The following is a 13,598-nucleotide window of genomic DNA, read 5'->3' as shown; positions in this document are numbered from 1 at the left end:
ACTGAACTGAAAATGGAATGTAACCATCACAATGGTGACATGGGACATAACAGTTTAGGAGAGAGAGATTCAGGGAAAGCTTGTAGGAGAAGGAAGAGTTGGTTCCTGAGCTGTGCTTGAGGTAATGATGGAGAATCTGGCTAGGCAGAGAAGAAGTGGGTGATCAGAGGTGGGCCTCAAAATCATGAGTGAACCTGTGGAGGGAGGCTGGCTTGGGGTGGGGGGGCTGCGTTTCTGCAGTGGGTTCAGCTGTGCTCACCAAGGAAGTCACTTAACTTCTTTACATGTTGGTTTTCTAATGTGTAATGTGGGAAAAATAAAAGTACCATTTGGGGTTAATGTGAAGAATAATGAGATAATGTACGGTAAATGCTTAGCACGCTGTCTGAACCTAATATGTGTTACCTGATACTAATACTACTACTAAATATTAGTGGTAGTAATATGGTCTGAAGCATGTCATACACACCAATCTAGCTCTTTGAGTAAATAATTTACACTCACAGATAATGCCATTGCAGTGAATAGATTAGAAAACAAAATCATTGAAACACACTACTTAAATTCAAGGAACACTTTGGTTACTATGACTTTCCTAATCAATGGGTTCCAGGAGTCCCTCAGAAGGGATTCTCATAGTTGAAAATCTTCAAGTCGTTGAGAGGCAGGAGAGTGCTAAACATATTCTGGGTAAAAGGTTAACTTGGCTGAATCAGAGTCTTAGCCTTTCTGAGTAGGCTGACCCAGTGAGAACCCCTATTCTACTTCCAGGCTGTGCTTTTAAGGAATTTAGCCACATTCCTTATCTTTCAGTACTTTGGTTTCCTCATCCTTAAAAAATGTGGATAACAATACATAAGGGCTATAAGACAGGTTAAATTGGGTCCTGTGCATAAAGCATACATAATGGTACACAATGATGACAGTGATGTTTGTGAAGCCTGATTGTGAAGGGCCTTGGATTTTCATCCTGTAAGCCTTTTGTTCTCAAAATGTGATCCCTGTAACAGCAATGCTAGCATCATCTGACAACTTGTTAGAAGTATATATTCTCAGGCCGATCCCAGACCTGCTGAAGGTGGGGTCAGCAATCAGTGCTTTTACAATCCCTCCTGGTGATTCCGACGCACTTCGGTTTCGAACCTGCTGTGAGGTAATAGGGAGCCATTGAAAGTTTTTGTACAATGGAATGTGATGAAAATGATCCTAGTGCGCAGACAATATATCCTCGTATAAGAGGCTCAAATTGCCTAACTACGGAAAAGCTTCCAAAGTTACTGTTAGAAGCCTGTTTATTGATCCTTAAGCATCTTAGGCACAAACTGGGGTTAGCACTTAGGGCCCCAAGCACAGTGCTCACCTAATGAAGGAGGTAAGGAAGTCAGCGCACCGCAATTAAGAGAAGCTGCTTTGGATACTATTTCCACTGAAAGGCTTGGGACCGGGCGGCCAAGTGATGCTCAACGAATTCTTCCCTACAAGCGTGTCACAAACGTAGCCTGCAAGAAAGGAAAAGAAAACCTTGTAGGGAAACCGGAAATGAGGGTCTTAGGGGTATAGAATCTGGTGGTGGGGGAAGGGGATAGGATACGCGGGGGTAAGGAAAAAGGGCGGCCCCTCGTTGGCCGGGCGACACCCCCTTCCCGTCCGTTTAGAGCCCGGGCGCGGCCGGCGGGCGGGGCGGGACGGGACGCACCCGGGACGCACCCCCTGCCGGAGACAAGGCTCCGTCAGCCTCTGTGCGTTTACGGCCAGGTCGATCCTGTTCCGTTTTGTTAGCGCGAGGTGGGGCGTCTCCTCACCCTCGGCACCTCACCGGGGACATCCCGGTCCGTCTCGTCCCTACTCTGGCCCTTTCTACGAGCGCCGCGCCGGCCGGTAGCCGCATCCCGACCGCTGTCCGCGCTGCCCGCCGGCCGGCCATTGTTCGGGCCCCACCCCTGCTGAATATTCACGCCGAGCGGGCGGCTCGCCCCGCGCCCTCCCCAGCGGGGCTCGGGCTGGGAGTGCGTTTCCGCTCGTTTTTCCTGCCGGAGAAGGAGAGGGGGAGCTGTTTTCTCTCTCCTCAGAATATATTTTCGGTGTCCCGTTTCTCCTCCTCCCTCGCCGCCGCCGCCCCCTCCCTCCCCGCCTCCCTCCCCGCCTCCGCCCCCGCCTCCCGGGTTATCTTTGTCTCGCTGCCTCGCGCTCACTCGCTCAACTCTCGGCGGCGCCGCGGCCCCACGCTCCGGGCCCGTCCTCTAGGCGCGCGGCGCGGGGCGCGGGCGCCGGGGCCTGAGGCGGCGGGCGACGCCCGGGGGCCTGACGGCCGCCCCGCGCCATGGTGTGAGCGCCGCCGCCGCCGCCCCGCGCACGCTCCGTCCGCCCTCCGCGCGCGCGGCCCGGGCCGGCCGAGAGCCGTGACCAGCCCGCCGCCGCCGCCCCCGGCCTCGCGAGGCGGAGTCCGGGCCGTCTGCTCCCTAGCGAGGAGGCGCCGTCGGCGGCCTGGCCTGTGACGGAAATAAATAGAGAAACAGATATATTTATTGGTACTATTTTGTTTGCTGGCAAAAAGGGAAAATGGCGAACGACTCCCCTGCAAAAAGTCTGGTGGACATCGACCTCTCCTCCCTGCGGGTGAGTGGCCGCGACGGGCCCCGCCGCGGGCGCGCTGGGAGCGGGGAGCTGGGGCCGCGCCCTACCCCGCCGGGCGCTCGGGCGCCGCCGCGGGCAGAGCCGCGGGCGCGGCGGCCCCTTTGTCTGCCTGCGTCGGCATGTGCGGGGCGGCGGGGCGCGACCCTCCGCCGGCGCCCCCACCCCGCCGCCCTGCGCGGCCCCGGCGCGACCCTCGAGCTCTGGGAGACCGCGCTGGGCCAAGCCCACCTGGTTTGCAAGCGCCCTTTCTCTCCGACTGCCCCGCTTTATTTATTCATTGTTGTGCTGCTTTTAAATTCTAACCCCTCCCCTCCTCTTCTCCAGGATCCTGCTGGGATTTTTGAGCTGGTGGAAGTGGTTGGAAATGGCACCTATGGACAAGTCTATAAGGTCGGTGTGGGGCGCCGTCTTTGTTTCCCGTGGCACGTTGAAACTTCTTGTTGGGGGACGAGGAAAAGGATGATAAACACGCCGCTGACTGGAGGCCACGCCACTTGGCCAAAGTTGGGAAAGGGGTTTCGCCTTGCAGTCCTTCTGTTTTTAAACAAGAGTTTATATTCAGGCTGGCCTTAAAAGACCTCACTCATTTCCTGGCTTTGAGATAAGGAAATAAGCTACACTCTTAGGCATGCACTTTTCTTCAATAAAATGGGAAAACATTTTGTTTTTTTTTTTTTTTTTCTATACGGCAACCTTAATTCTTTGGTTTTCTCCAATTCTGGCCCTCTGAGTTTGTGTGTATTAATGAGAATTCAGTATAGGGAGGCCTGGCCTGTGATTATCCTGAACCACTGCCTTGGCCTTCTTGAAAATTGTCATCGTGTTGCCTCGTTTTAATGTTTGCCAAGTGCTGAAGGTGAGGAGTTTGGTGTTACCTGCGACTTTTGAAAAACTCTATCACACATCCTATTGATAGATACATACGTATTTTGGGCAAGCAGGGAGGGGCGTGTGTTTGTGCACTAGGAGCAGGAAAGAATTACAGCGTGAGGATTATAAAATCTGAATTCCAGGAATAACCTGTTTGACAGGTGTGTAATTGAAACAGAGATGAGGGAGAGTGAGGAGTCAAGAGGATGCCCAGATTGCACACCCACCCCAGGCCTGTCTCTCCCTCTCTCTCTCTCTCTCTCTCTCTTTTTTTTTTTTAACACCCGCCCCCCCCCCCAACGGTAAATGAAACTAACAAATCTGGAGACGATGAGTCTTCTCTGAGTAGCTGACACCTGATGTGACTAACAGTGCTGTTCATTTTATTCAGGGCACATTCTGGAGCGTCTGAAAGAGCTGTAGGTAATGGAGGCACAGATCTTGAAAATTTGAAACAGAATGTTAAATTTCCCGGGTCCTGATTTATTTCTTCTTATGAAACGTTTTCTATACGTAATTTACACTGGGGTGCTTTCTAGCTGTTAGAGTGAGTACAAGGTTGGGATAGAAAAAAAAAAAAATCTTATGAAGCAGGGCTTTGTGGTTCACCCTGAAGAATTGTCATTGTTTCATTAAAAATGGAGGGAGGGGGTTGGAAGCTGACTGTAGACGTTTTCTTAGGCCAAATTAAGTGTGGATCCTATTGTCTCTTTTATGCTTTCTGAATAGGATTTATCTGTTGATTGAACGCCTCTCCCCAGCCCCAACTTCCCCTGGCCTGGCTACGTACTGGGCTCTGTACCGGCCTGCGGTCTGAACTTGAGTCTGTATTCTTAGGTGTTCTCAAGTGAATTAGCATGTGTTTTGTTGGTTAACTGTTGGGGCCGGGGCCAGGTTTTTGAATTTGAAAGGAAGCCCTGTTAACTCAGCCTGCTGGGCTCAACTGAATTTGGAAGACTTTGGAAAATTTTGGAAAAGATTGTGTTGCAACTCACTGAGTGGCCTGGTAACTGGCTCTAAGACGTTCTCCCCGGCCCCAGTGTTTGTTTAAGCCCCAGTTGGTTTTTTTCTAACCCAGTTTTTCTGGCCAAATCTAAGTGGTGAGTGTACTCTTCCAAGTGAGTTAGCCAAAGCTTGGTTTTGACCTGGTTACACAGTAGTTGGATTGTTTGTATCTCCTCAGTCAGCATGGATGTGAAGGGCAGTGAAGTAAACTAGAAGCCAACAATCCGTCTTTAAACCAGAAGAAGAAAGAAAGAATGAAACCTGAATGTGTATTAAGTGGCTTTCAGAGGTGGGTGTTCCTTATTGGTAGTAGTTTGGGCAGGTTCTTGTTTAAGTTTTTTTCCCTCTTCATTTCCTTTGGATCTATCCTCTCCTTCCCCCAAGCTTTTGAAATAGATTTGCTGAGCAGTGCAGTTGGGAAGCATTTGGGATACTGGCAGTGACACAGCTCTCTGACTACAAAGTCTGTACAGTTGAGAAGAAATTCTCAAATTATGCAAACCTAACAAATTAAGAAGTCTGTGCAAAAGTGGCACACACACAAAATAGTGCCTGAGATTTTGCTCACCAGCAGTTCTATTTTATTCTGGAAAAATTAAAAAATACACAAGGAGAGAGAGTGGATCACCTAATTTTATAGTTACTAGCAGGTGACTAATCTAGTTTCATCTGTGGTCTTTCTCTCTCCATAGTATTTTAAGGTAAAGCCTACTTACCATTTCACTAAATGCTTCAGTATGTATCATTTTGTTTTTCAGATAATCAGATAATAATTCAGATAATAATATTCTCAAACCTAAAAAGTTAATTCCTTAGTATCAAATACTCAGCGTTAAGGTTTTCCTGATTTTTCTTATATGTTTCCTTACTATCACAGCACTTATGAACTGATACTGGGAAGTTCAGTCTTGATAGATGATAGAAATAAGGGAGGCAGTTAATATCTCCATTTTCTTCTCCCTTTCAATGTCTAATTTCTAGAACAGTTATGCAGAGGAGTTTATTTAGGATTTGTTGGCGTGATTTGTATATGGTGGTTTTGGGGTTGGATTATTGGCACTTAAGCACTTGTTTATTGTTGCTAAACATCCACTGGTGTGAATCACATTTGAATTGGGAAAATATTTGTGATAATTTGTTGTTTATAAAGAGGCTTTTTTTTTCCCCTTCACATAACTTCAGGTAAAATATCTTTAAGTTGAACCCTGTAGCTAATTTGTTTAATTGTTATATTTTCTATTTTTTCTGTGAACTTTTTATTTTTTTAGTGACTGTGGTTGCTTATTTTGAGAAGATTGTATTTATGTGAGGTGAATGAGTAAAAAGAGGGAGTTTTCTGGGTTTTGATATGTTTTATGAAAGTGCCTTTTTTTGGGTAGTACCCCCAAATTTGGTGACAATTGATAAATAGTTTGAGTATAGTTCAAGGATATATAACTATCTTAAAAGATTTGAAACACAGAATATATTCTATTTAGAGAAATTTAGTTTTTGCATTAGGTTTCTGAGGGATCACCATGAAGGCTATTCATAAATTAAAACCTAAGAAAAACATTGTGAATTTCAGCTTACGGGGTTTCATTCAGAATAACATTTATTTATAAAAGAAGTGTTTATAAGATGATCTTGTGCATGTTGAGTAAATCTAGTGAATTTTAGTTATTTTCATCAAAGAGGGACAGTGTGAAAAATCAAAACCAGAACAAATGCTTGTTTTTGTGTTATATTGGGTTTTATTATTTTTAATATTTATTTGACCATTTTTGTTTTTCCCTTGGGGTTACTGTTACCTTGTTATTTTGTATTTGGTGAGCATACAGTGACTAGTATTCCAAATGTCTTGACTAGGAGGAGAATCCTGCTTTTGGAAAGGTACTATAGGTAGTGAGAGGGGAGGTTAGGGAGTTTAGAATCCAGCAGGTGCAGTGTCTGGGGTCGGGGCTTGCTCACAGAAAGGATGGCAGCCTTTCTGGAGATTTGAACATCTTGACCCTGTCTGCACCTGTTCTTGGAGGAAAGGTAGGCTGTAGACCTTGAGTACTGTGGGTCCAAAGACGGTAAGCAGAAGCAACACAGAGTTTGCCACCTGTTAGGGCGTGGTGCTAATGCTGTCCCCCTCATATACTGAAGAAAAGGGGGATGGGGGTGTGTGACAGAAGGGCTGAGGGTGACTTTGAGGTTTAGGGAGTAGTGGCATCTTGGGGGGAGAGATTATATGCTTGCCAGTTAAGGAGGGATGTTATTCTTTGAGCATTGAGGGGTCACTGAAAATTTTGTTGGGATTGGGGAACCCTTGGGAGTAAGTAGGAAACCTGATCAGATGATGTTTGGGAAAGGAGCAGGTAAGATGGTTGTCCTCAGACAGTGGTCCAGAAGACGGGAGGTAAAGGCCAAAACGGTAGTAGCAGTGGTGGTAGAGGGGAAGGGTTTGGGGCTGAATTCTTGGGCATTCTTCCTCGCTGAGGTCAACCTGCTAAATTCAGTCATTATCTGCAGGCTTTGGTCGTGTCCCTTCAAATGGGGACACTGTTTGCCCACTGGATTAGGAGGAGCCTTGGGATCTGTGAAAGTGCTAAAATTACTTTCAATTGCTCAGCAGTAGAGTGCTGTAGAAATCGTGTGGCTTTTAAAAATCATTAGTCTAACATTTTGGAGCAAACAAACTTGTGGGAGAGGGTTCTCTAAATGTTATCCCTTACGTGTAGCATCTCTTGTTCTTAACTGGAGGTAAAGGCATCCAGTGGGGCAAAATGAATTTTGAGGAACTAAATGTTTCCATTGTAAGAAGGTTTCAACTGCCGCCAAGTGGCATGTACAGACTTGTTCTGAGACTTAGAGCTATGAATGCTGGAAGAATTCTGGACTTGGGTAAGGTGGGAGGAAGCCAACCCTGTTGAACATGTATTGGTGTGTAGCTCTCCTAAAAATATCAACCCCAGATTTCCAAAAACTTTTTAATTAAACAAAATCATAAAAATAAAAAGACTTATAGAAAATCCAACCACCACATAAAATCCTACTCATGGTAGTCTTAAAATTTCTTATTGCTTGAAACTTTCTAATAAATGTTCATTTGCATAGCTGTAATCTTGTATTTTTGCCTTTTTCTCTTAACCAATTTTGGTTATGTATATATTTCTACGTATTGAGATAATCCAAAAATATTATCTGGGGGCACTTTTGGTGCAGTGTGTGTGTTTGTTGGTTTTGCAGACTGATACTAGCAGGGCAAAGACTTTGAAGTAATACATCCTACTTTTGAAATAATGCATCTCTGAACAGGTGTGCTAAGCCAAGGAATAAGCATCTAAGGAGTTTCATTCCCAGGGAACTAAAAATATTTAAACTAGAGATGGATGCTTTGACACATGAATTTGATACATAGTCTTTTATTTTGTTTCTTTGCTGGATTAGTAAATACTTGGTCATCTGGTTGTGAACAGCTGCTTAAGCCAAGAGATTGCCTCCTCTTAGGGCATCAGATACTTTCCACTTCTTGCGTTGTATTAAATTTATGATGCCTGTGCTTCCTATCATTAGTATCAGTGCTTTCATTTTTCTGTATTCCATTCATTTTTTAAAAATTGGTAGACAGCAAAAGAATATTTAAATAACTGTACAAGTGTTCTGCTTTCAGACCCAGCTTGTCCAGACACTGAATCAGAACTGTTGACCAGAGGGCAGCACTAATGTGTATAATAATGTAATAATCTGGAAGGCTCACTCCCCATCTTCTATATGGGTCTGTCATGAACATTATACAAAAATGTAGACCATAGGACAGTTGACTGTATTCGAGTCAAGGGCTTATTCCAAGTAAGTTCTCAATATCAAACAGTACTTATTTACAGTTTGTGATAATTTTAAGGGTTGAAACAATTGTTAGTTACCATCTTACCTTTTAAAAACAGTGCTTTAAAAACTTTCACAGATAGATAGTGATTGCATATCATTTTACTAACTGCTTGCAAGTAGATTGCTTTGGAATATTTACTACAAACAGACTTCTCATGAATTCAAGTTGGTCTTTTATAATACTAGTCTGCATTACCAGTGTTAAAGTATTAAAATATATTATCTAATTTGGGATCAATTACTTTATGATCAGGGACTAGAGATTTCCAAGTACTTATTTAGCTTTTGGAAGATTTGGTTGGTATTTTGCTCTTACAACATGATAACAGCACAGTTGAATCAGGATATTTTGAACACATGGAGGGATGGCTAGGAGGAGAATGGAGAAAGCCAGGTGATGTATTCCCAGTGACCAGTGTGGCAGCCATATGTTCTCAGGTTTAATAGTGTTACATGACTGTTCAATGGACAAAATACAATATTCTGTTAGGCTGGTTGAGTAATAAAAGTTCGCTGTTATTATTCAGAAGAGAAGTAATGTGATGGGAGGCAGTTTTTTCTATAAGAATTTCAGAAGCGAGAGTAAGTTTTAGGACTTTCCAAGTGTTTAAAATTGGGATATTAGAAATCCTGATATCTGTGTAGCATTATGAGGAACTTAAGAACTAAGTTGAGGAGATGAGATACAAAATGTTGAACCATACAGGGCTGGTTTCATGCCACTCCCATTTCTTGCTGTGCTCTTATCCCAGCTGGGCCCTGGGCACTGTTGTGCGTGTTGGGTATACATATAGTGGTGAAGGAAACAGGCAGTTTGTTTATCCTCAAGAAATTCAGGAAGGACAGGGGAATGGACACAAAATGCCAAGTATGTAACATCCACTGTAAATCCTGTAATGTGTCTGTCTCCCTAGGTCCTCCGGCCAGCATACTTGCATTCAGACACAGCACATGCACTGGTGCATGGAACTGGCTCAAACTTGGAGTGCGCTTTTTCAGCCTCAGAAAGGCTTCTTTGTACTGTAAGATACAGTACAAACAAATGACTAGAAAAGTGAAATGAAAAAGTAGATATACAAAATACCAGCCTAAGTGTTATTATTAGAATCAAAAGATACAATGTCAAATTGCAATAAGAGTTTTTACAGTTATTCTGTTTCTGAAATTATCAAGCTTTGTACCCTAGTCAGTAGACCACACTTTGAGGAGCACTGAACTGGCAGGATTGATTCTGCACCGAGACGGAGACGGGAGTGGGGGGGGGGGGGGGGGGCTCTTCATGAGCTCTTGGGTTGATTTGTTGCATCAGCAAGCTGGAGAATTGGGGCCATTGTCCAGGCCTAGCAGGTGTTCTCCCACCCTTGAGAAGTAGGGAACCCAGGGCACATGCTGCCCACAGCTTTGTGCATAATTTGCCTTTGAGCCCTGGGGCATCATTCTAACTATCTCAAATAGGGCCCAATGCTGCCAAATTATCCTGTTACATTAAAAATAATTGAAAAAAACCACACTTGTACTTTATGACTTAAAAACTTTATTTTCATTTTATGATAAGTAGGGCCTTACAAAACCTATCAAAAGTTATGAATGCACATGGTTGCAACCAAGTGATCTAAAGTTCTCATATCAGATCATGGAGTATTCCTGTTCCCAAGAGGCATGCATCCATTTTCAGCCGTTAGTTGCTACTGCTGAAGTTTACTGCTGTATTTCTAAATGATATGCTTATGTGGCTATTTCTTGATTTATCAGTTTTATGCATTTCTTGACTTCTTGTAATAGTAGTTACAGTTGTTGAACTACAGTTTTGAACTTCAATAGTAGTTGAAGATTAGCTCTTAAAACTCATCCCCTCCCTTAAATGAGTGTGTATATCATAATTTTGGGTTAAAGTGATAATTGTTTATGTTATTATGACTATGTAAATACCATTTATCTCTGAGCTACCGTCTAATAGGATTACATATCCTTTTTTAACATCCCTTCCCCCTTGCATTGGCATACGTTTTCTTTTGCTTAGTTTTCTATGTACCTGTGGTTACTTTCCCCTGCAAATGCCCTAAAAGATCAGATGCGCAGCAGAGTTACGCCTTTATCAACAATTTTTCCAAATGCTTGAATACCTCAGATAATTTATTGTTCCAGATAACCTGTTGATTCCCCCTCCCAGGGAGGTACCTCACAGCTGGCCAGGCATGGTTGCCCCTTAGACCTGGTACATAACTGTTCTCTTGTATCATTTCTGTTTCCTGGATACAATAGTCTTCGTCTTGGGTTTGCTATCTAATTTTCCTGAAGCACATCCTCCAGTAGCTTTATAAGAAAATGTGCATGGCATATAAAAGTTTTAAGTTCTTGCTTGGATGGCTGAAAATGTATTTATTTTTCTTTAACATTGGATTAAAAAAAATTTTTTTTTAATGTTTATTTTAGAGAGAGACAGAGAGAGAGAGAGAGAGAGAGAGCGCGCAGGCGCGCACTGAAGCATGTGCACGGTAGCCGGGAAGGGGCACAGAGGCAGACAAGAGAATCTGAAGTAGGCTCCACCCTAACAGTGCAAAGCCCAACATGGGGCTAGAACTCACAAACTGTGAAATCATGACCTGAGCCAAAGTCTGACACTCAACCAACTCAGCCACCAAGGCACTCCTTTTACATTGGATTTTTATGTTATCTGGTAGAAAATATTCTGGGTTGAATACCCAGTTTTCCCTTGGAATTTTGAAGACATTTCTTTTTTTGTTTGAGTGTGACCTGTTTTAAATTTCTTCTGAGAAGCTTTGGGGATACTCTATTTATTCCTGGAGTTCTTAGGTTTTATGAGTGTCTTTCATTGTCATTCACTGATCTGCATACTTAGTTAATTCTTTTTCTTTTTATCTGGAGATGTCCATTTTTTTCCTGGGAAATACTTTTGTTCTCACCTCCAAGGAACGTCTCTGCTTTCTCTTTCTGGAAGTTCTTTTTTTTTTTTTTTTTTTTTCCTGTGTTTAAGTACCAGAGCAGTGCCAGGCACAGCCCAGGTGCTTTCTTTATTTTTTAAAGCTTATTTATTTTGAGACAATGAGAGAGAGAAAATATGTGCACACTTGTGAGGAAGAGAGGGAGAGAGAGGGAGACACCCAAGCAGGCTCTGTCAGTGTGGAGCCTGATGCAGGGCTCTAAACCAAAAACTGTGAAATCATGACCTGAGCTAAAATCAAGCCATCCAGGTGCCCCTCTTTCTGGAAGTTCTATTAGTCATCTCTTCAATTTATTTTATCTTTTACTTTTTTTTTTTTTTTGTCTTTTTGCTCTGTTATTCTGTGTTTGACTTTACATTTCAGTATATCTATTGAATTTTTAGCTTTATTGTATTTTTAATTTATATGAGCAGCTCTCTTTCATATTTTTTGTTTTTGACTGCATCTATTCTCTTGTGGATATATCTCCTCTATCTGAGGATACTGAGTATAGGATTTTTTTGCTAGGTTGATTTTGTTGTTTTCTTGTCCTTCTGCATTTATTTTCCTGTTTTTTTTTTTTTTTTTTTTTCCAGATTTTATTTTTTCCATTTGTTTATTTTGGTCTCTGTTTAATGCTAAAGATTTTTCTTAAATGCCCAGGTATTTCGTAACCCTGCTCATATTTAAGAGTAAGGCACTAGAAGTGAAATTGGAGGCTCAGTGTGTATGGGCAGGAGGCTGTTTGGTAATATTTCAATGTAAGCAGGATCAGTATGTTCTCATGGATGGGGAACCCCACTTCTCAATACCTGTAGATCTTTTCCTTGGAGTCACTTTTTCTCTAAGAACACTCAGAGGCCTTTCTTGCCTATGGGCTATCTGTCTATTTATTGGAGTTCTGGGGTTCAGGGTGGAGGAATAAGGCTGGAGCTCTGCAGTCTACTATCTTAACTTTTCAACCCTGTGTTGCAGTACTTTGTCTCATGTCCTCTCATCTGGAGCATTTCTCCTTCAGTTTCTTCAGAGTTTAATCTTTGGTTTCTTATGGGTATGGTGTGATGTGAAATAGCCACCAGACTGTGAGACAGAGGAAGAGGTTCTGGGGCATTCAGTGACTAAATACTAGCGCTCTTGCTTTTAGCCATAATTTTTGTCGTGTCAGTTGCTTCCAGATAATGATCTTCTTAGGGTTCTGTGGGGCTTATTACCTCACTTGGTGTCCTTCTCAGCAGGTACTTAAGTTGTAATGTTTTCCTCTTTAGTAAATGAACTGCTGCCCCCTCTTTTTTTGCTGTCAAAACCTGATAGAAATGATTTCTGCTGTCATCCCTTCCCCTTTATCTCTTAATTCTTCTGTTTACCTTAAGATCATTTTCATGGAATTAACGTGCATGACTCATGTGATCAGTCCACCAGACTGGAAGTTAACTAGAAGTTGTATCTGATTTTAAACTTATCTTTGATTTTAAACTTATGATTTTACTCAGGCGTTTGCTTCTTTTCGTCCAGAGCAATAACAAAAACACAACAGCAACAATATTGAAAACATTGCCTGAGTGCATGACCTCTGGGCTGATACTTAATTTGGGAGATGCAAGCCCAGAGAGATGAAGAAAGCAAGGCAAGGTGCAGAGCAGGGTGATGTTATGTATCACAAGTTTTGCTGCTGCTCTGAGTAAGCTTTGAAGAAGAGATATTTTTTTTCTTGAAGAGAAGTTTGCTAAACGTGTTTGTTTGGGTTTTCCTGACCCCTTTCTTGAGGTGTATTTTATGTTGTGAAATGTACCCATTGTAAGTTTACATTTCAATGATTTTTATTTTTATTTTTTAAAATTTTTATTTTTGAGAGAGAGAGTGCACACACGTGTGTGAGCTGAGAAGGGTCAGAGAGAGAGAGAGACAGAGGATCCAAAGTGGGCTCTGAGCTAATAGCAGAGAGCCCACTGCGGGGGTCGAACTCCCAATCCATGAGATCATGACCTGAGCTGAAGTCAGACGCTTAACTGACTGACCCACCCAGGCATCCCTACATTTCACTGATTTTTAATAAATTTGCTGAGTGGTGCAACCACCATCACAGGTCAGTATTAGGATATTTTCATACCCTAGCAGGATCCCTTATAAGTATTTACAGTTAATCTCTATTTCAGCCCGGACAACTACTAGTCTATTTTATGCCTCTATATATTTGCCTTTTTTGAGCATTTCTTACACTACATGAAATCATACAGTGTGTAGTCTCTTGCATCTATTTTCTTTCTTTTTTAATTTTTAATGTTTATTATTTTT

The 13,598-nt window shown here is 42.8% G+C and overlaps 2 protein-coding genes across 53 annotated transcripts in view; one reads left to right on the top strand and one right to left on the bottom strand.

Annotated features, from left to right (window-relative positions):
• The window catches only part of RFX8 (regulatory factor X8), a 258,871-nt gene extending 256,613 nt beyond the window's left edge, over positions 1–2,258 (bottom strand). For 6 of the 10 annotated variants that reach the window (XM_042931952.1, XM_042931953.1, XM_042931954.1 and 3 more), the window contains exons 1-2: positions 1,708–2,101; positions 1,361–1,499 (exon numbers count right to left, since the gene is read on the bottom strand). The gene's annotated coding sequence lies outside the window, so the exon portion shown is untranslated. Of the gene's footprint in view, positions 1–1,360; positions 1,500–1,707; positions 2,102–2,192 lie in introns of those variants that run through there. The other 4 variants (XM_042931951.1, XM_042931959.1, XM_042931950.1 and 1 more) reach the window with 4 other exon arrangements.
• Positions 2,259–2,372: 114 nt separating this feature from the next.
• The window catches only part of MAP4K4 (mitogen-activated protein kinase kinase kinase kinase 4), a 188,162-nt gene continuing 176,936 nt past the window's right edge, over positions 2,373–13,598 (top strand). For 20 of the 43 annotated variants that reach the window (XM_042931944.1, XM_042931937.1, XM_042931908.1 and 17 more), the window contains exons 1-2: positions 2,374–2,616; positions 2,959–3,024. In XM_042931944.1, coding sequence (XP_042787878.1) covers positions 2,560–2,616; positions 2,959–3,024 — 123 coding nt within the window. In that variant the 5' untranslated portion in view covers positions 2,374–2,559. Of the gene's footprint in view, positions 2,617–2,958; positions 3,025–13,598 lie in introns of all 43 variants that reach the window. The other 23 variants (XM_042931921.1, XM_042931945.1, XM_042931923.1 and 20 more) reach the window with 3 other exon arrangements.

This window comes from Panthera leo, chromosome A3 (genome assembly GCF_018350215.1).
Source record: "Panthera leo isolate Ple1 chromosome A3, P.leo_Ple1_pat1.1, whole genome shotgun sequence".
NCBI classification, from domain to species: domain Eukaryota; kingdom Metazoa; phylum Chordata; class Mammalia; order Carnivora; family Felidae; genus Panthera; species Panthera leo.
The sequence above is the reverse complement of the archived record's forward strand: the minus strand, read 5'-3'. Positions and strand labels throughout refer to the sequence as shown.